Consider the following 19,720-nt stretch of genomic DNA (forward strand, 5'->3'; position numbering starts at 1 on the left):
TCTAGAAAAGCCACAATGAATGCACACGAACACTCAAGAAGCCCCAGAACCACGCACGCATTTCCTTTCTGTTCTTGCAGAATATGAACCATTCATTTCATATCTGGTCTTGAAAGTTTTAAGATATCTCTTTATTCCTTTTGTATTTCACTTAAAATAAATACCCGGAAATCATTAATACTTAAATTCTCCACCTCATACCCGAAGCAGCATTTTCAACACTGAAAACAATAAAAGTGACATACATAATTACCCCCAAAAATTGTGGGCAAATTACTGCAGCTATTGAGAACAATTTTTGATTAATGCAGGCGTTCTCGCCTACCGATTCCAGCACTATCTAATTGAACAAAAAAATGGTCACAGTCATACTTCCCGCATTAAACAAACCCCCCAAAAATAGAAATCAGTCTGCACCCACCTGTACTTTAGTTAAATTTGAGGCACATAAAAAAAACAAAAACACAAGTTATTTTTGGAGTGTTTCGAGGTCACTTTTTTACCCCAATAATGGCATGTAATTATTATCCCAACTAAGCTAATCCAATTGGAAAAAAAAAATTTGCACAAAAACACACACACAAAAAAACCCAGAAACCAGTCTGCACCTGCACCCCCCTCCTTCCCCCCCCCCCAAAAAAATATATATATTGAACTGATGGTTGAAAAAATATTTTGTGTTTTAAAAAATCGGATTTGTGAATTAAAAAAAAAACGAAAAAAAAAAAAAAAGTTTATTTAAATAGATAAAACTAATTTTTAAAAAGTAGAAAAAATATTTGTGGTTAATTTAAGGCCATTAAAAAAAAATAATTAAAAAAGCTATTTTAAAGATTAATAAATCCTGCATAAAATTTGAGGCACATTTAAAAATAAATTAATAATTAATAGTAATGTTAGGCCACTTTTTTACCCAAATAATGACATGTAATTAGCCCAATTAAGCTAATCAGAAACAATTGGGGGGCTGTCCTGGAAATTCTGACACAAGTCCTGAAATTTTTACCTTTTAAATAGGGATTTTTCTTAACTCTGAGGGGGGTATTCAATGTGGGGCTTGACAACCGTGACCCTGTCCCGTTCTTGGTTAGCTCGACCGAATTTCAAATATCCTGCCTGCGGCGGAGGGAGAAAGGGGTGTGGCCAGGAATCAGTGAGCTGCGGCCGGGAGCCAGGCTCGAGGCAGAACGAGCCAGAATGCTTGAGAAGTCGCGCTCGTTCTGCGAGATCCCCCGGTCAATGCTGTCGACAGCATTGAATAGGACCCGGCGGCCATCTCCCCAGTCGGGAGATGGTCGCCAGTGATTGAATATCCCCTGGAAGCTGAGAGAGAACATCGGCAGTAACTTAAAAAGGATCTAGATAACAGTCCTTGTATTGAAAGAGCATGCAAACTGCACCCGTCCAGTATCTGCCAATCATAACACTGACTCGAAATATATATATTCCGGTATGTGTAACATATTTATTAATACAATCAGGATATTTTACATTAATTTATATATTTTTACAATGTTGTGCCACACATGTGAGTGTCAGTCTAAAGTATGTCCCGGCTGAATCTTTTTGAGAACCACAGTTCCAGATAAATCACAGCCAGAATCTGATTGGTTGCTGTGAACAATCCAACAATTCGAATTCCAAATATAAATTTTCTAGACTACTAGAAAACTCATAGCCAGATTCTCATTGGTTGCTGTGAGTAACCCAACCAATCAAATTCTAAATGTCATTTTCTAGACTGTCCCAAGTAAATCAGTCATCATCATCAACCAATAATCTCATTGGCTGCAATGCGCAACCCTTCCACGTTTGCAAAACCCGCACTTTAATAAAAGTTTACCAAGATCCCACTGTTTTCTTGTGTTAAGCTTTCTGGGATCTAACTGGTGCAAACTTTTTATTTCATCTGCAGAAAAGGCTCGGCTTCCAACGTAGCCCGCAAGTACGGTCACTGGTTACAGCCAAAAGATTGATCCCTCGGATCTGTACGGATGCCGAGCCCTGAGCTTGGCCTATAACAGTGACTATTTCTCTGCGGCCTGGCAGCCGCACCTTCATCCATTCTCATACCGCGGTAACCCAAGTGTCCGATGGCATTCCCAATTGCAGACAGCATCACTATAACAGTTCGGAAGGGGTGCGTGAACCCTGGACATTTCCAGGTAGAGACCGAGAGCCGATCTAAAGGAAGCACAAAAAGGAGACATTGTATGGGTTTTTATGGACTTTAATGGGTGGGACTTTAAAAGGTGTTGATTTCCCTATCGCAAATCCACCTCAGAGGCAAAGGTTCGTCAGATTAAGGATGAGTGACTGCGCACACACGCTGACATGCGGGACGCCGCCAGCGTTACACAGTGAGGACACACCACGGACACTGCTTCAAGTGTAGAAGCAGAGAGGACATAGGTCATCCGCCTATGTGATTGTAAGGGGGTTCTAGCTGGAATCGCCTGAAGCCCATTGAGGCACCTCTCTGCGCACTACATCCAGCCAGACTGCCACATTCTAACTACTCACTTCCCACACAGATCGTCAGGGGAGGCCGTAGGTCCTGGGCTCAGGACCCACGGTAGCTAAAGTGGTCTAGTACAGACTAACTCAAAACCCATTTGGGAACTCTCCCCGGGCGACACCTGTGTAGGAAGATTCCCATCAATTGGGGACCCCTAATAGGTGTATAGAAACACCACTTACACCCACCAATTACCCCTAGGGTAACAAGACTGCAACATCGCCCAATACTGCCGACCAGTATCCTCCGCAGCAAAACCTTCCCCCCCCCCCACCTGTCGGTAACACAAAGTCTGGCTCACACATAATATCCTTAACTCATTAATTAATAAATATTAAATATTTTACCTTTCAGTATTGGACTAATCCTTCTTTTCACAACACTCAGCCCCTTTCCAACACCATCAGGATAGCGCTTTCCCATTTCTAACTTTCCTCACTTTAAGCTATAAGGGACAGGGATACCCTTAGGGATAAGCAGCATCTGAGTCTAGCATAGGACACCACACAGGCAGAGCGCAGTGTTAAAAACCATTTTTCAGAGAGTAGATCCTAGTCTACTGGAAATGTCAAACAATCTTCCATCGATGTTGGAGTGCTAACCATCTTCATTGCAGTTGCACAGATCACGGAGCCGGAAAGTGGGAATACTAGCACCCGTACACTCCACCGCATGGTAGGGAACAAATGGTAGGCGGCTGGGATTAGCGTTTGCATGTAATAGCCATTGAGGGAGCGGCTACAATCGTGGCTGTTGCCTCCTTCAAAATGTCCACTTCCTTCTTAAGCCTCGTGTCCTGGGTGATGGCACCGGTTGTACATGGTACATCCCTCCGTACGGCCCGGTACAGCCTTCCTATTCTTCCTTCTGTCTTCTCTAATGCCTCTATCTTTTTATTTAATTTTTTTGCATTTTTCATCTCTTTGCAATGTTGTAATGTTTAATTTCTTTGAAACCAGGTTTTTTTATTCTTTTTTTTTGTATCTTAAATCTACACTCTTTCTATACTTATTTGCCATTTTCCTAGCACTTCTGACAAGGACTAATTTACTTTTTGGCAGAATATTATGGTTTCCCAGACGTATTCGGGGAAAAAAATTGTTGCATGCAGTATTTTTGTTTAGTCCGTCGCCCCAAGACTCCACCTTTACATTTCAGCCTCGTCAAAAAGTCACAAAAAGTCTCTTCTATGTGTCGGCAAATTGATTTTTCCTTTCTGATGGTCTAGGCCTCCAAGTCCTCTTCTACCAACACGTTGGATGTTACCTCAATATTTATGAGCACCAATTCTCGGAAAGCTTCATAGCTTTGTTGGTTTACTAACTACCCCATGAAAGCAAGTCACTCTTTCAAGACCGATGTGGCAATTGGTATATAGCCAAGGGAATTTCCGCTAATTGCCAATGCAACCACTCAACGGTCTCCTCTCAGAAGTATACACCCAACCCTCGTCTTGTCCGGTCTATAGACGAGTCACAGCAGAGTGGATTTTCTGATGCCGACACAGCACAGATTTAAGTGCAAAATATTTCCCGCACTCGGAACAGGAAAATGGCCTCTCTAGCGTATGGACCCTCTGGTGCTTAGCCAGGTCTGATTTTTCAGTAAAACATTTCCTACAGACCGGGCACAGAAAAGGCTTCTCTCCTGTGTGAATTCTCTGATGTTTAATCAGATTGGATTTCTCAGAGAAACATTTCCCGCAAATGGAGCACAGGAAGGGCTTCTCGCCGGTGTGGACACGCTGATGCTTGATCAGATCCGACTTTCCCGAAAAACATTTCCCACAGTCCAAGCAGGGGAAGGGCCTCTCGCCAGTGTGGATCCGCTGGTGCCTGGCCAGGTAGGATTTCTGTGTGAAGGTTTTCCTGCAGATGAGACAGGCAAATGGCCTCTCGCCGGTGTGAGTCTTCACGTGTTTGGCAAGAAGTGCCTTCTCCGTGAAACGCTTCCCGCAATCGATGCATGGATACGGCTTCTCACCCGTGTGGATTTTCTGGTGCTTTCTGAGATTGGAGCTTTGGCTGAAGGATTTATCACATTCAGAGCAGGGGAAGGCTTTGCCGTTGTATGCTTCCATGTTTGGTATATTTGAAAACCACTGCTCATGATTAAAGGAATCAGATAGTAGATCTGCTCTTTGCAGCCCCGGGTGCATGTCTAAGGTAACAAAGCCATCTTCTGGGTAATCTAGGGTGATCCATTGCTCTGCTCTTACACACTCAGGATATTTGTCATGCTCCTCAGAGTTATTCCAGATATCGGAAGCACCAGCTGAAAATAAATCATATGGAGATATGAATGTGTCCACCAGAAAAGTGACAGTGACATGATGTATGACATACACCAGAGAGTGCAGGGAGGAGACTGGTCAGATCTCTGGGCTGGTAACACACAGTGACATGATGTGAGGGGGGAGAGCAGGAGTATAATATGGGCTGATGGCTCCTGATGTATGAGATACACCAGAGAGTGCGGGGAGGAGACTGGTCAGATCTCTGGGCTGGTAACACACAGTGACATGATGTGAGGGGAGAGCAGGAGTATAATAGGGGCTGATGGCTCCTGATGTATGAGATACACCAGAGACTGCGGGGAGGAGACTGGTCAGATCTCTGGGCTGGTAACACACAGTGACATGATGTGAGGGGGGAGAGCAGGAGTATAATATGGGCTGATGGCTCCTGATGTATGAGATACACCAGAGAGTGTGGGGAGGAGACTGGTCAGATCTCTGGGCTGGTAACACAGTGACATGATGTGAGGGGAGAGCAGGAGTATAATAGGGGCTGATGGTTCCTGATGTATGAGATACACCAGAGAGTGCGGGGAGGAGACTGGTCAGATCTCTGGGCTGGTAACACACAGTGACATGATGTGAGGGGGAGAGCAGGAGTATAATAGGGGCTGATGGCTCCTGATGTATGAGATACACCAGAGAGTGCGGGGAGGAGACTGGTCAGATCTCTGGGCTGGTAACACACAGTGACATGATGTGAGGGGGAGAGCAGGAGTATAATAGGGGCTGATGGCTCCTGATGTAGGAGATACACCAGAGAGTGCGGGGAGGAGACTGGTCAGATCTCTGGGCTGGTAACACACAGTGACATGATGTGAGGGGGAGAGCAGGAGTATAATAGGGGCTGATGGCTCCTGATATATGAGATACACCAGAGAGTGTGGGGAGGAGACTGGTCAGATCTCTGGGCTGGTAACACACAGTGACATGATGTGAGGGGGGAGCAGGAGTATAATAGGGGCTGATGGCTGCTGATGTATGAGATACACCAGAGAGTGCGGGGAGGAGACTGGTCAGATCTCTGGGCTGGTAACACACAGTGACATGATGTGAGGGGGAGAGCAGGAGTATAATAGGGGCTGATGGCTTCTGATGTATGAGATACACCAGAGAGTGCAGGGAGGAGACTTGTCAGATTTCTGTGCTGGTAACACACAGTGACATGATGTGAGGGGGAGAGCAGGAGTATAATAGGGGCTGATGGCTCCTGATGTATGAGATACACCAGAGAGTGCGGGGAGGAGACTGGTCAGATCTCTGTGCTGGTAACACACAGTGACATGATGTGAGGGGGAGAGCAGGAGTATAATAGGGGCTGATGGCTCCTGATGTATGAGATACACCAGAGAGTGTGGGGAGGAGACTGGTCAGATCTCTGGGCTGGTAACACACAGTGACATGATGTGAGGGGGAGAGCAGGGGTATAATAGGGGCTGATGGCTCCTGATGTATGAGATACACCAGAGAGTGCGGGGAGGAGACTGGTCAGATCTCTGGGCTGGTAACACACAGTGACATGATGTGAGGGGAGAGCAGGAGTATAATAGGGGCTGATGGCTCCTGATGTATGAGATACACCAGAGAGTGCGGGGAGGAGACTGGTCAGATCTCTGTGCTGGTAACACACAGTGACATGATGTGAGGGGGAGAGCAGGAGTATAATAGGGGCTGATGGCTCCTGATGTATGAGATACACCAGAGAGTGCGGGGAGGAGACTGGTCAGATCTCTGTGCTGGTAACACACAGTGACATGATGTGAGGGGGAGAGCAGGAGAATAATAGGGGCTGATGGCTCCTGATGTATGAGATACACCAGAGAGTGCAGGGAGGAGACTGGTCAGATCTCTGGGCTGGTAACACACAGTGACATGATGTGAGGGAGAGAGCAGGAGTATAATAGGGGCTGATGGCTGCTGATGTATGAGATACACCAGAGAGTGCGGGGAGGAGACTGGTCAGATCTCTGGGCTGGTAACACATAGTGAAATGATGTGAGGGGGAGAGCAGGAGTAGAATAGGGGCTGATGGCTCCTGATGTATGAGATACACCAGAGAGTGCGGGGAGGAGACTGGTGAGATCTCTGGGCTGGTAACACACAGTGACATGATGTGAGGGGAGAGCAGGAGTATAATGGGGACTGATGGCTCCTGATGTATGAGATACACCAGAGAGTGCGGGGAGGAGACTGGTGAGATCTCTGGGCTGGTAACACACAGTGACATGATGTGAGGGGGAGAGCAGGAGTACAATAGGGGCTGATGGCTGCTGATGTATGTGATACACCATAGAGTGCGGGGAGGAGACTGGTCATATCTCTGAGCTGGTAACACACAGTGACATGATGTGAGGGGGAGAGCAGAAGTATAATAGGGGCTGATGGCTCCTGATGTATGAGATACACCAGAGTGCGGGGAGAAGACTGGTCAGATCTCTGGGCTTGTAATATACAGTGACATGATGTGAGGGGGAGAGCAGGAGTAGAATAGGGGCTGATGGCTCGTCATGTATGAGATACACCAGAGAGTGCGGGGAGGAGACTGGTCAGATCTCTGGGCTTGTAATATACAGTGACATGAAGTGATGGGGAGAGCAGGAGTATAATAGGGGCTGATGGCTCCTGATGTATGAGATACACCAGAGAGTGCGGGGAGGAGACTGTTCAGATCTCTGGACTGGTAACACACAGTGACATGATGTGAGGGGAGAGCAGGAGTATAATAGGGGCTCATGGCACCTGATGTATGAGATACACCAGAGAGTGCGGGGAGGAGACTGGTCAGATCTCTGGGCTGGTAACACACAGTGACATGATGTGAGGGGGAGAGCAGGAGTATAATAGGGGCTGATGGCTCCTGATGTATGAGATACACCAGAGAGTGCGGGGAGGAGACTGGTCAGATCTCTGGGCTGGTAACAGACAGTGACATGATGTGAGGGGGAGAGCAGGAGTATAATAGGGGCTGATGGCTCCTGATGTATGAGATACACCAGAGAGTGCGGGGAGGAGACTGTTCAGATCTCTGGGCTGGTAACACAGTGACATGATGTGAGGGGAGAGCAGGAGTATAATAGGGGCGGATGGTTCCTGATGTATGAGATACACCAGAGAGTGCGGGGAGGAGACTGGTCAGATCTCTGGGCTGGTAACACACAGTGACATGATGTGAGGGGAGAGCAGGAGTATAATAGGGGCGGATGGCTCCTGATGTATGAGATACACCAGAGAGTGCGGGGAGGAGACTGGTCAGATCTCTGGGCTGGTAACACACAGTGACATGATGTGATGGGGAGAGCAGGAGTATAATAGGGGCTGATGGCTCCTGATGTATGAGATACACCAGAGAGTGCGGGGAGGAGACTGGTCAGATCTCTGGGCTGGTAACACACAGTGACATGATGTGAGGGGGAGAGCAGGAGTATAATAGGGGCTGATGGCTCCTGATGTATGAGGTACACCAGAGAGTGCGGGGAGAAGACTAGTCCGATCTCTGGGCTGGTAACACACAGTGACATGATGTGAGGGGGAGAGCAGGAGTATAATAGGGGCTGATGGCTGCTGATGTATGAGATACACCAGAGAGTGCGGGGAGGAGACTGGTCAGATCTCTGGGCTGGTAACACACAGTGACATGATGTGAGGGGGAGAGCAGGAGTATAATAGGGGCTGATGGCTGCTGATGTATGAGATACACCAGAGAGTGCGGGGAGGAGACTGGTCAGATCTCTGGGCTGGTAACACACAGTGACATGATGTGAGGGGGAGAGCAGGAGTATAATAGGGGCTGATGGCTCCTGATGTATGAGATACACCAGAGAGTGTGGGGCGGAGACTGGTCAGATCTCTGGGCTGGTAACACACAGTGACATGATGTGAGGGGAGAGCAGGAGTATAATAGGGGCTGATGGATCCTGATGTATGATACTAACCTGTGCTGATTTCTGTACGGGGTTCATCCTCCATATACTGGTCATCATCAATCACAATAATCTCATTTTCATCATCTATAATTTCAACTTTAATATTAATAAGATCTTCAACCTAAACAAAATATAGAATAACAAAAAAATACATGAAATTAGTTTGGGACTAGTAAAAAACCCAACCTAGTGTAGAATAATTCTCATATTTGGAGAGAGGCTGAAACCCATTACCTGCTCCTCCTGTGGGACACTGTGATTCTCCTCTGTGTGGCCCTGGGAATACAGAGGACGGGGACATCTCTCTGGGGTATTCCTGTTACTGGGCCCATCTGTAGGAGACACACAGTGACTGAGGACATTGTATATATGTGATTATCCTGGGAATACAGAGGACGGGGACATCTCTCTGGGGTATTCCTGTTACTGGCCCCATCTGTAGGAGACACGCAGTGACTGAGGACATTGTATATATGTGATTATCCTGGGAATACAGAGGACGGAGACATCTCTCTGGGGTATCTCTGTTACTGGCCCCATCTGTAGGAGACACACAGTGACTGAGGACATGGTATATATGTGATTATCCTGGGAATAAAGAGGACGGGGACATCTCTCTGGGGTATTCCTGTTACTGGGCCCATCTGTAGGAGACACACAGTGACTGAGGACATGGTATATATGTGATTATCCTGGGAATACAGAGGACGGGGACATCTCTCTGGGGTATTCCGGTTACTGGGCCCATCTGTAGGAGACACAGTGACTGAGGACATTGTATATATGTGATTATCCTGGGAATACAGAGGACGGGGACATCTCTCTGGGGTATTCCTGTTACTGGGCCCATCTGTAGGAGACACACAGTGACTGAGGACATTGTATATATGTGATTATCCTGGGAATACAGAGGACGGGCACATCTCTCTGGGGTATTCCTGTTACTGGCCCATCTGTAGGAGACACACAGTGCCTGAGGACATGGTATATATGTGATTATCCTGGGAATACAGAGGACGGGGACATCTCTCTGGGGTATTCCTGTTACTGGCCCCATCTGTAGGACACACGCAGTGACTGAGGACATTGTATAGTTGTGATTATCAGATGCTGTGTATCTAGGTGGCCCCATAGCTGCTCTCTCCATTACACTACATGACAGTCTCCTCTTACCCAGTGATGTGAGGGGCCGGTGATTCTCCATCATCACGTCCTTGTACAGACCCCTGTGTTCCTCTATATACTCCCACTCCTCCATGGAGAAATAGACAGTGACATCCTCACACCTTATAGGAACCTGAAACACAAAATTATACAGTCATCACCCAGACACATCCCTCCCGTGTTACTGTATAACATCCCATTCCCAGCAGTCACCTCTCCTGTCACATCCCCGGTGTTACTGTATAACGTCCCATTCCCAGCAGTCACCTCTCCGGTCACATCCTCCGGTGTTACTGTATAATGTCCCATTCCCAGCAGTCACCTCTCTGGTCACATCCCCCGGTGTCACTGTATAACGCCCCATTCCCAGTAGTCACCTCTCCGGTCACATCCCCCGGTGTTACTGTATAACGTTCCATTCCCAGCAGTCACCTCTCCGGTCACATCCCCCCGGTGTTACTGTATAACGTCCCATTCCCAGCAGTCACCTCTCCGGTCACATCCCCCGGTGATACTGTATAATGTCCCATTCCCAGCAATCACCTCTCCAATCACATCCCCCGGTGTTACTGTATAACGTCCCATTCCCAGCAATCACCTCTCCGGTCACATCCCCCCGGTGTTACTGTATACCGTCCCATTCCCAGCAGTCACCTCTCCTGTCACATCCCCCGTTGTTACTCTATAACGCCCCATTCCCAGCAGTCACCTCTCCTGTCACATCCCCCGGTGTTACTCTATAACGTCCCATTCCCAGCAGTCACCTCTCCGGTCACATCCTCCGGTGTTACTGTATAACGCCCCATTCCCAGCAGTCACCTCTCTGGTCACATCCCCCGGTGTTACTGTATAACGTCCCATTCCCAGCAGTCACCTCTCCAGTCACATCCACCGGTGTTACTGTATAATGTCCCATTCCCAGCAGTCACCTCTCCGGTCACATCCCCCAGTGTTACTGTATAACGTCCCATTCCCAGCAGTCACCTCTCCAGTCACATCCACCGGTGTTACTGTATAATGTCCCATTCCCAGCAGTCACCTCTCCGGTCACATCCCCCAGTGTTACTGTATAACGTCCCATTCCCAGCAGTCACCTCTCCGGTCACATCCCCCCAGTGTTACTGTATAACGTCCCGTTCCCAGCAGTCACCTCTCCAGTCACACCCCCCCCGGTATTACTGTATAACATCCCATCCCCAGCAGTCACCTTTCCGGTCACATCCCCCGGTGTTACTGTATAACATCCCATTCCCAGCAGTCACCTCTCCTGTCACATCCCCGGTGTTACTGTATAACGTCCCATTCCCAGCAGTCACCTCTCTGGTCACATCCTCCGGTGTTACTGTATAACGTCCCATTCCCAGCAGTCACCTCTCTGGTCACATCCCCCGGTGTTACTGTATAATGTCCCATTCCCAGCAGTCACCTCTCTGGTCACATCTACCAGTGTTACTGTATAATGTCACATTCCCAGCAGTCACCTCTCCGGTCACATCCCTCGGTGTTACTGTATAACGTCCCGTTCCCAGCAGTCACCTCTCCGGTCACATCCCCCAGTGTTACTGTATAACGTCCCATTCCCAGCAGTCACCTCTCCAGTCACATCCACCGGTGTTACTGTATAATGTCCCATTCCTAGCAGTCACCTCTCCGGTCACATCCCCCAGTGTTACTGTATAACGTCCCATTCCCAGCAGTCACCTCTCCGGTCACATCCCCCCAGTGTTACTGTATAACGTCCCGTTCCCAGCAGTCACCGCTCCAGTCACACACCCCCCCGGTATTACTGTATAACATCCCATCCCCAGCAATCAACTCTCCTGTCACATCCCCAGGTGTTACTGTATAACGTCCCATTCCCAGCAGTCACCTCTCCGGTCACATGCCCCGGTGTTACTGTATAACGTCCCATTCCCAGCAGTCACCTCTCCGGTCACATCCCCCGGTGTTACTGTATAACGTCCCATTCCCAGCAGTCACCTCTCCGGTCACATCCCCGGTGTTACTGTATAACATCCCATTCCCAGCAGTCACCTCTCCGGTCACATCCCCCGGTGTTACTGTATAACGTCCCATCCCCAGCAGTCACCTCTCCGGTCACATCCCCGGTGTTACTGTATAACGTCCGATTCCCAGCAGTCACCTCTCCGGTCACATCCCGGTGTTACTGTATAACGTCCCATTCCCAGCAGTCACCTCTCCGGTCACATCCCCGGTGTTACTGTATAACGTCCCATTCCCAGCAGTCACCTCTCCGGTCACATCCCCCGGTGCTACTGTATAACGTCCCATTCCCAGCAGTCACCTCTCCGGTCACATCCCCCGGTGTTACTATATAACGTCCCATTCCCAGCAGTCACCTCTCCAGTCACCTCCCCCGGTGTTACTGTATAACGTCCCATTTCCAGCAGTCACCTCCCCGGTCACATCCCCCGGTGTTACTGTATAACGTCCCATTCCCAGCAGTCACCTCTCCGGTCACATCCCCCGGTGTTACTGTATAACGTCCCATTCCCAGCAGTCACCTCTCCGGTCACATCCCCCGGTGTTACTGTATAACGCCCCATTCCCAGCAGTCACCTCTCCGGTCACATCCTCCGGTGTTACTGTATAACGTCCCATTCCCAGCAGTCACCTCTCCGGTCACATCCCCCGGTGTTACTGTATAACGTCCCATTCCCAGCAGTCACCTCTCCGGTCAGCAGCTGAATGATCTTGTTGGTGAGTTCCAGGATCTTCTGGTCATTGTGCCTCTCATGTATCAGTGAGTGAGGTGGAGGCACCGGGATGGGGCTCTGGGTCCTGCTCAGTCCTCCTGACACACGGGGGCGGCTGCTGTTTATCTCACAGTCTCCGGATGTCTTCTTCACTAGTGCGTAATCCTGCGTATTAAAAGATAAAGAGAGAAGCTTGAAGACTAAAGTGAAGCTTGAATATTTAAGTGACTTGTGAGTGGATGCAGTGGATGTAATGCATTTGTTTTGAGGGAGACATTCTGGAGACTCGGCTGCTGTCCAATCTGCAAACAATTTTCTTTGCTGCAGGAGGAGATCGCTAAACTGCATGCTGAGCTACGTAGGTTGTCTGTGTCCTTGCAACCACCACTGCCTCAGAGAGCCCCCAGAAGACATTCTGCCTGGACTGCTGTGTTCTCTGAAAGGCAGAGACTGACAGAGGGCATCAGACACATTCCCCAAGTGGTCACACTGCAAAACTCATATGCTGCTCTTGCAGGGTTGGAATGTATGACCAACATAGGCAATAAAGAACAGGAAGATATGAGGACTTCTACCTCTTCTAACTGTAGGACCAGGAAAATTTCACCTCCAAAAAGGACTGCACTTCTCTTGGGAGATTCCATCATTAGAGGAGTTCATCTGGGAAATGCTACTAAAGTAGAGAAACAAGTAAGGTGCTTACCTGGAGCCACAGCTCCAAGAGATAAAGAACGCATGCTAAGAATTGTAAAGGCAGCTAGAAAAGATGGGGAGGTGGATGTCATCGTCCACCTTGGCACAAATGACCTGGTTAATGCTGAAGTCATGGCCGTAAAAGATGAATTTAGAAAGTTAGGAACTGCTCTAAAACAGGTGGCAACCACTGTAACTCTCTCAGAAGTATTGCCAGTACACCAAGGGCAAGATAGAACTCTGAGAATTAGAAACTTCAATGTTTGGCTAAGGAATTGGTGCAACGAGGAGAGATTTGGATATTTAGGTCAAAGTCAAGCTACCTGGCAAGACAGAGCCTTATATAAAAGTGATAGCCTGCACCCATCTTCAAGGGGAACGAGAATACTAAGTGAGACGTTTGGAAGCTTCATAAGCAACTTTTTAAACTAGCAGAGGGGGGCAGTGAACCAAATAAGAATGAAGAAATCTGCTCCCCCAACCTAGAGGTATTGTCTCTGCAGGCAAATGGAACAGAAAGCCTATCCACTGCAACAGAAGATAATGCCGATCAAAACCGAATAGATATAGGCAGAAAGATGAACATAGCTAGCAGCAGGAGAAGCACAAACACAACTTTAAGAGCTATGTGTGCAAATGCTAGAAGCTTAGGAAATAAAATCCCAGAACTAATTGCAATAATGACAAGGGATGAACAGGATATTGTGGCTATTACAGAGACATGGTGCAATGAAAATCATGACTGGGACATAGCTATACCAGGATATACTTTATTTAGGAAGGACAGAATGGGAAAAAATTGGTGGAGGGGTTGCAATATATGTAAAAAAATATATAAAGACTACCTTAATACAAAGTATTGAAGAAAAAACGGAGGCCCTTTGGGTGACCATAGAAACATGGGAAAAGGCGATTCTTCATATAAGCGTGATCTACAGACCACCAGGTCAGGAAGAGGAACTAGACAAGAGCCTATTGCAGGACATCAATAAAATGGCATTAAAAGGAGAGGTGATAATCATGGGAGACTTTAATCTACCTGATGTAAACTGGGAGCTGCCTGTTGCAAGTTCCACCAGAAGTATGGACATTCTGAATTCCTTGCAAGGAGCATCCCTCCAGCAATTGGTGAGGGAGCCCACTCATAAGGACGCAATATTAGACTTAATACTTACAAATGGTGACAGAATATCTGACATAAATGTGGGTGAAAACCTGGGATCCAGTGACCATCAAGCAGTATGGTTCAAAATAAAGACAGAGACTGACTCGTCGCACACAAAAACAAAGGTGTTAGATTTTAGGAAGGCTGATTTTGTAGAGATGGGAAACTCTGTAAGGGATTCTTTGGCAGAGTGGAAGAACTTGGAAGGAGTGCAGGATAAGTGGGAAAAATTAAAAAGTGTAATTCTAAAAGCAACAGAACTTTGTGTCAAAAGAGTTAGGAAAAACACAAGGAAAAGGAAGCCATTGTGGTTTGCAAAAGAAGTAGCAAGTATTGTGAAAGCAAAAAAGTTGGCCTTTAAGAAATGTAAGCAGACGCAGAAGAATGAGGACAAAGAGGTGTATCTTGTTAGACAGAAGGAGGCTAAGAAGGTAATCAGATGTGCAAAAGCACAGGCTGAAGAGAAAATGGCCCAGTCAGTGGGTAAAGGGGGGAAAACTTTTTTTAGGTATATAAGTGAAAGGCGAAAAACAAAAAGTGGAATAATTAGACTGAAGACAGAGAGTGGAAGTTTTCTTGAGGGGGACAATGTAATAGCAGATAATATTAATAATTATTTCTGCTCAGTATTCACTGCTGAAAGAGAGGGGAAGGGGCCACAGTTAAGTTGCAAGTATAGTCAGAAAACTGAGGGAGAGACAAGTACATTTACAGAGGAGAAAGTCCTCACAGAACTCTCAAAACTGAAAGTGGATAAATCAATGGGGCCAGATGGGATACATCCAAGGATACTAAAAGAGCTTTAAAGGGGAGCTGGTAAAACCAATAACAGAATTATTCAACCAGTCACTAGCTACTGGAGTAATCCCAGAGGACCGGAAAACAGCGAATGTAGTCCCACTGCACAAAAGTGGAAGCAAGGAAGAGGTAAGCAACGATCGACCAGTGAGCCTTACATCAGTAGTAGGGAAATTGATGGAAACACTCTTAAAACAAAGAGTTGTAGAATATCTCAAAACCAGCAATTTACAGGATCCAAAACAGCACGGGTTTACTGGGGGAAGATCATGTCAAACAAATCTTATTGACTTTTTTGAATGGGTGACTAAAGTAATAGATCAAGGTGGGGCTGTAGATGTAGCTTATCTAGACTTTAGTAAAGCTTTTGACACTGTCCCACACCGCAGACTGTTAAATAAACTTGAAAGCTTGGGATTGGATTCTAAGATAGTTGAATGGATAAGAGCGTGGTTGCAGGACAGAAAACAGAAAGTTGTAGTAAACGGAGTACAGTCAAAGGAGGGAAAGGTTACAAGTGGCGTACCCCAGGGATCTGTACTTGGACCGGTGCTTTTTAATATCTTTATTGGTGATATTGCAAATGGAATTGAGAGTAAAATGTGCCTTTTTGCAGATGACACAAAGGTATGCAACAGGGTAGACACACCAGGAGGGGTAAAACAAATGATTGAGGATCTAGGTAGATTAGAGAAATGGTCAAGAGAATGGCAACTACAGTTTAATGACAAAAAATGCAAAATCATGCACTTGGGTCTCAGAAATCCAAAGACTCAATATAGTATAAATGGCACTATAATGGAAACTACGGAGGAAGAGAGGGATCTAGGTGTCACTATTTCAGGGGACTTAAAAGTAGGTAGGCAATGTAACAAAGCAATGAAGAAGGCAAGTCAGATGCTTGGTTGCATAGGGAGAGGTATCAGCAGAAGAAAGAAAGAAGTAATAATGCCACTGTATAGGTCATTGGTACAACCTCACCTAGAGTATTGTGTTCAGTTCTGGAGGCCATATCTCCAGAAGGATATAAATACATTAGAGACTGTACAAAGAAGAGCAACTAAAATGGTGCATGGCCTACATCACAAAACGTACCAGGAAAGACTAAAAGATCTTAATATGTATACTTTAGAGCAGAGAAGGGAAAGGGGGGACATGATAGAAACTTTCAAATATATCAAGGGTTTTAACAAGGTACAGGTGGGAGACATTCTTCATAGGAAGATGAGCAACAGAACACGAGGACATGCACTGACACTAGGGGGAGGAAGGTACAGGTGGGAGACATTAGTCACAGGAAGAGGAGCAGCAGAACACGAGGACACGCACTGACACTAGGGGGAGGAAGGTACAGGTGGGAGACATTAGTCACAGGAAGAGGAGCAGCAGAACACGAGGACACGCACTGACACTAGGGGGAGGAAGGTACAGGTGGGAGACATTAGTCACAGGAAGAGGAGCAGCAGAACACGAGGACATGCACTGACACTAGAGGGAGGAAGGTACAGGTGGGAGACATTAGTCACAGGAAGAGAAGCAGCAGAACACGAGGACATGCACTGACACTAGGGTGAGGAAGGTACAGGTGGGAGACATTCTTCACAGGAAGAGGAGCAGCAGAACACGAGGACAGGCACTGACACTAGAGGGAGGAAGATTCAGGGGAAATGTGAGGAAGAATTTTTTCACAGAAAGAGTAGTAGATAAGTGGAATAGCCTCCCATCAGAGGTGGTAGACGCAAATACAGCAGTACAATTTAAACATGCTTGGGATAAGCATATTGATATCCTTACAAAAAAATAAGGATCAAATATGGTTTGAGGTAACATGTTTAAAAAAAGGGGCAGACTAGATGGGCCAAGTGGTTCTTATCTGCCGTCAAATTCTATGTTTCTATGTTAAAACACAAATACGCTATTTCCTGGTACCCCTTAGGGAACTGAATTAACAATCTAACTGATGTCAGTAAGCTTTCTAGGTTCTCTATAGTTTTAATGCAAAGATTGACATCACTGTGACGATCCCAGACCCCCTCACCTCCCCGGTCAGGTCCCTGTGTTAGTAATAGAGATAAGAGTGATGTCACTGTGACGCTCCCAGACCCCCTCACCTCCCCGGTCAGGTCCTGTGTTAGTAATAGAGATAATAGTGACGTCACTGTGACGCTCCCAGACCCCCTCACCTCCCCGGTCAGGTGTCAGTAATAGAGATAAGACTGATGTCACTGTGACGCTCCCAGACCCCCTCATTTCCCCAGTCAGGTCCCTGTGTCAGTAATAGAGATAAAAGTGATGTCACTGTGACGCTCCCAGACCCCCTCACCTCCCTGGTCATGTCCCTGTGTCAGTAATAGAGATAAGAGTGATGTCACTGTGACGGTCCCAGACTCCCCAGTCAGCTCCCTGTGTCAGTAATAGAGATAAGAGTGATGTCACTGTGACGCTCCCAGACCCCCTCACCTCCCCGGTCAGGTCCCTGTGTCAGTAATAGAGATAAGAGTGATGTCACTGTGACGCTCCCAGACCCCCTCACCTCCCCGGTCAGCAGGCAGATGATTTCAAGGGTAAGATTTAATATCCTCTCAGTCATGTGACTCCTCTCATTGTTCCTCATGGTGAGAATGAGATACCGTGAGTCGACCTCTGCAGATAGATACAAAACACATATGTAATTTCAATACGGAATAATGAATTGAAGTATAATGAAAATGAATGCGGCGGTCAATCAATTTAAAGGTTAAAGACATCATGGGATCGAGTGGGAAGAGGGGAGAGAGATTGTAATAGATTCATACTGTATACAGACACAATATATCCTGCTATAACTACAGAACAGAAGCTGCTATATACTGGTAGTCTATGTTTGGTAATAATAATATAATCAAATGTAAATGTTATAATAATCACTATTTATACCATTATAATTCAATTTATATACGTACAGGACACTATTACATCGAAACACAGAGCTGATAATGCATGTTATTTACCTGCTGCCAGCACCTTTAATGTCTCCTGAATGCTTCCTCCAGCTCACCTTGAACCCGGAACGTGTTTTAGACCATTTCCTGGATGTGCGTTCCACCCGACTTCCTTGACGTGCGTTCCATTCTACTTTCTATTTGTGCGTTCCATTCGACTTCCTGGCGGTGCGTTCCACCTTACTTCCTGATTGCGAGTTCCACCCAACTTCCTCCATGCGCGTTCTACCGGACTTCCTGGCTGCGCGTTCCACCCGACTTCCTGGCTATGCGTTCCACCTGTTGTCCTCCTCACGTTCTCGGCTGCAGGACTGCAGTCATCGCAATTAGCCAGTAAGGAACACATGTGGAGCCCCGGGGTTTATTAACAGCAGGACAGCGGCCATTTTGTCGAGGACCAGGAGAATATTAATATTGTTATCCTTTATGTCTGTCGTTCCCTAAAATGTCCTAGTCTATGTGCATTAACCCTGGAATCCCATGTACCACCACTTCTAGATTTTGCATGGGCACGGACTAACAATTCTCTCAGCAGTCCCTACCGTGTGCCAGCGGGGAAGGGGTATATGGGTACAGTAGGGGTTGCAGAGGAGGCCATGTTGCTATCCAAAACATAGGGCACGTGTGTCTGAGGGGCATGGCCGGTTCCCAATGTCGTTTATAGCCATGCCCCCTTCTCCTGCACATATTCCGCCAGACTCCTGTATATTTGCCCACAGTGGCACCATTACAGCACTGCCCCAGTGTATCCATGCCATGCTTGTGGCATTGAACACTGAGTTGCAGGACCACAATGTCATGATTACCCGAGAACCAGGCCTTAAAGACCGCCAACGCCTACCTGTATTATGGCCATCATCAGGTGATATCACTGGGGACTAAGGAGCTATTAGTCAGCCGCAGGTTATATACAGACATCTCCTGCGTCTTGTTAGACAACAAAGCCAGCCAGGGCAGGGGAACAGGGGATGTCCGACAGCAAAGCCAGCCGGGGCAGGGGAACGGGCGATGTCTGACAGCAAAGCCAGCTGGAGCAGGGGAACAGGGGATGTCCGACAGCAAAGCCAGCCGGGGCAGGGGAACGGGGGATGTCCGACAGTAAAGCCAGCCGGGGCAGGGGAACGGGCGATGTCCGACAGCAAAGCCAGCCGGGGCAGGGGAACAGGCGATGTCTGACAGCAAAGCCAGCCGGGGCAGGGGAACAGGGGATGTCTGACAGCAAAGCCAGCCGGGGAAGGGGAACAGGGGATGTCCGACAGCAAAGCCAGCCGGGGCAGGGGAACGGGGGATGTCCGACAGCAAAGCCAGCCGGGGCAGGGGAACGGGCGATGTCCGACAGCAAAGCCAGCCGGAGCAGGGGAACAGGGGATGTCCGACAGCAAAGCCAGCCGGGGCAGGGGAACGGGGGATGTCCGACAGCAAAGCCAGCCGGGGCAGGGGAACGGGCGATGTCTGACAGCAAAGC

At 47.6% G+C, this 19,720-nt stretch overlaps 1 protein-coding gene across 2 annotated transcripts; it reads right to left on the reverse strand.

Annotated features, from left to right (window-relative positions):
* Positions 1–849: 849 nt before the first annotated feature.
* LOC146009968 (gastrula zinc finger protein XlCGF66.1-like) lies at positions 850–18,595 on the reverse strand. 2 transcript variants are annotated; one of them, XM_083150663.1, is made up of 7 exons: positions 18,265–18,595; positions 17,808–17,917; positions 12,592–12,783; positions 9,911–9,989; positions 8,972–9,069; positions 8,747–8,858; positions 850–4,792 (listed from the first exon to the last, which is right to left on the reverse strand). In XM_083150663.1, the coding sequence occupies exons 2-7, from the start codon at positions 17,886–17,888 to the stop codon at positions 3,981–3,983; spliced, it is 1,374 nt and encodes a 457-aa protein (XP_083006789.1). In that variant the 5' UTR covers positions 17,889–17,917; positions 18,265–18,595; the 3' UTR covers positions 850–3,980. The 2 variants fall into 2 exon arrangements, with proteins under 2 accessions (XP_083006789.1, XP_083006788.1); XM_083150662.1 differs by having other exon boundaries at positions 9,911–10,034.
* Positions 18,596–19,720: the final 1,125 nt, after the last annotated feature.

This window comes from Crinia signifera, chromosome 6, assembly GCF_055691185.1.
Source record: "Crinia signifera chromosome 6, ASM5569118v1, whole genome shotgun sequence".
NCBI lineage: Eukaryota > Metazoa > Chordata > Amphibia > Anura > Myobatrachidae > Crinia > Crinia signifera.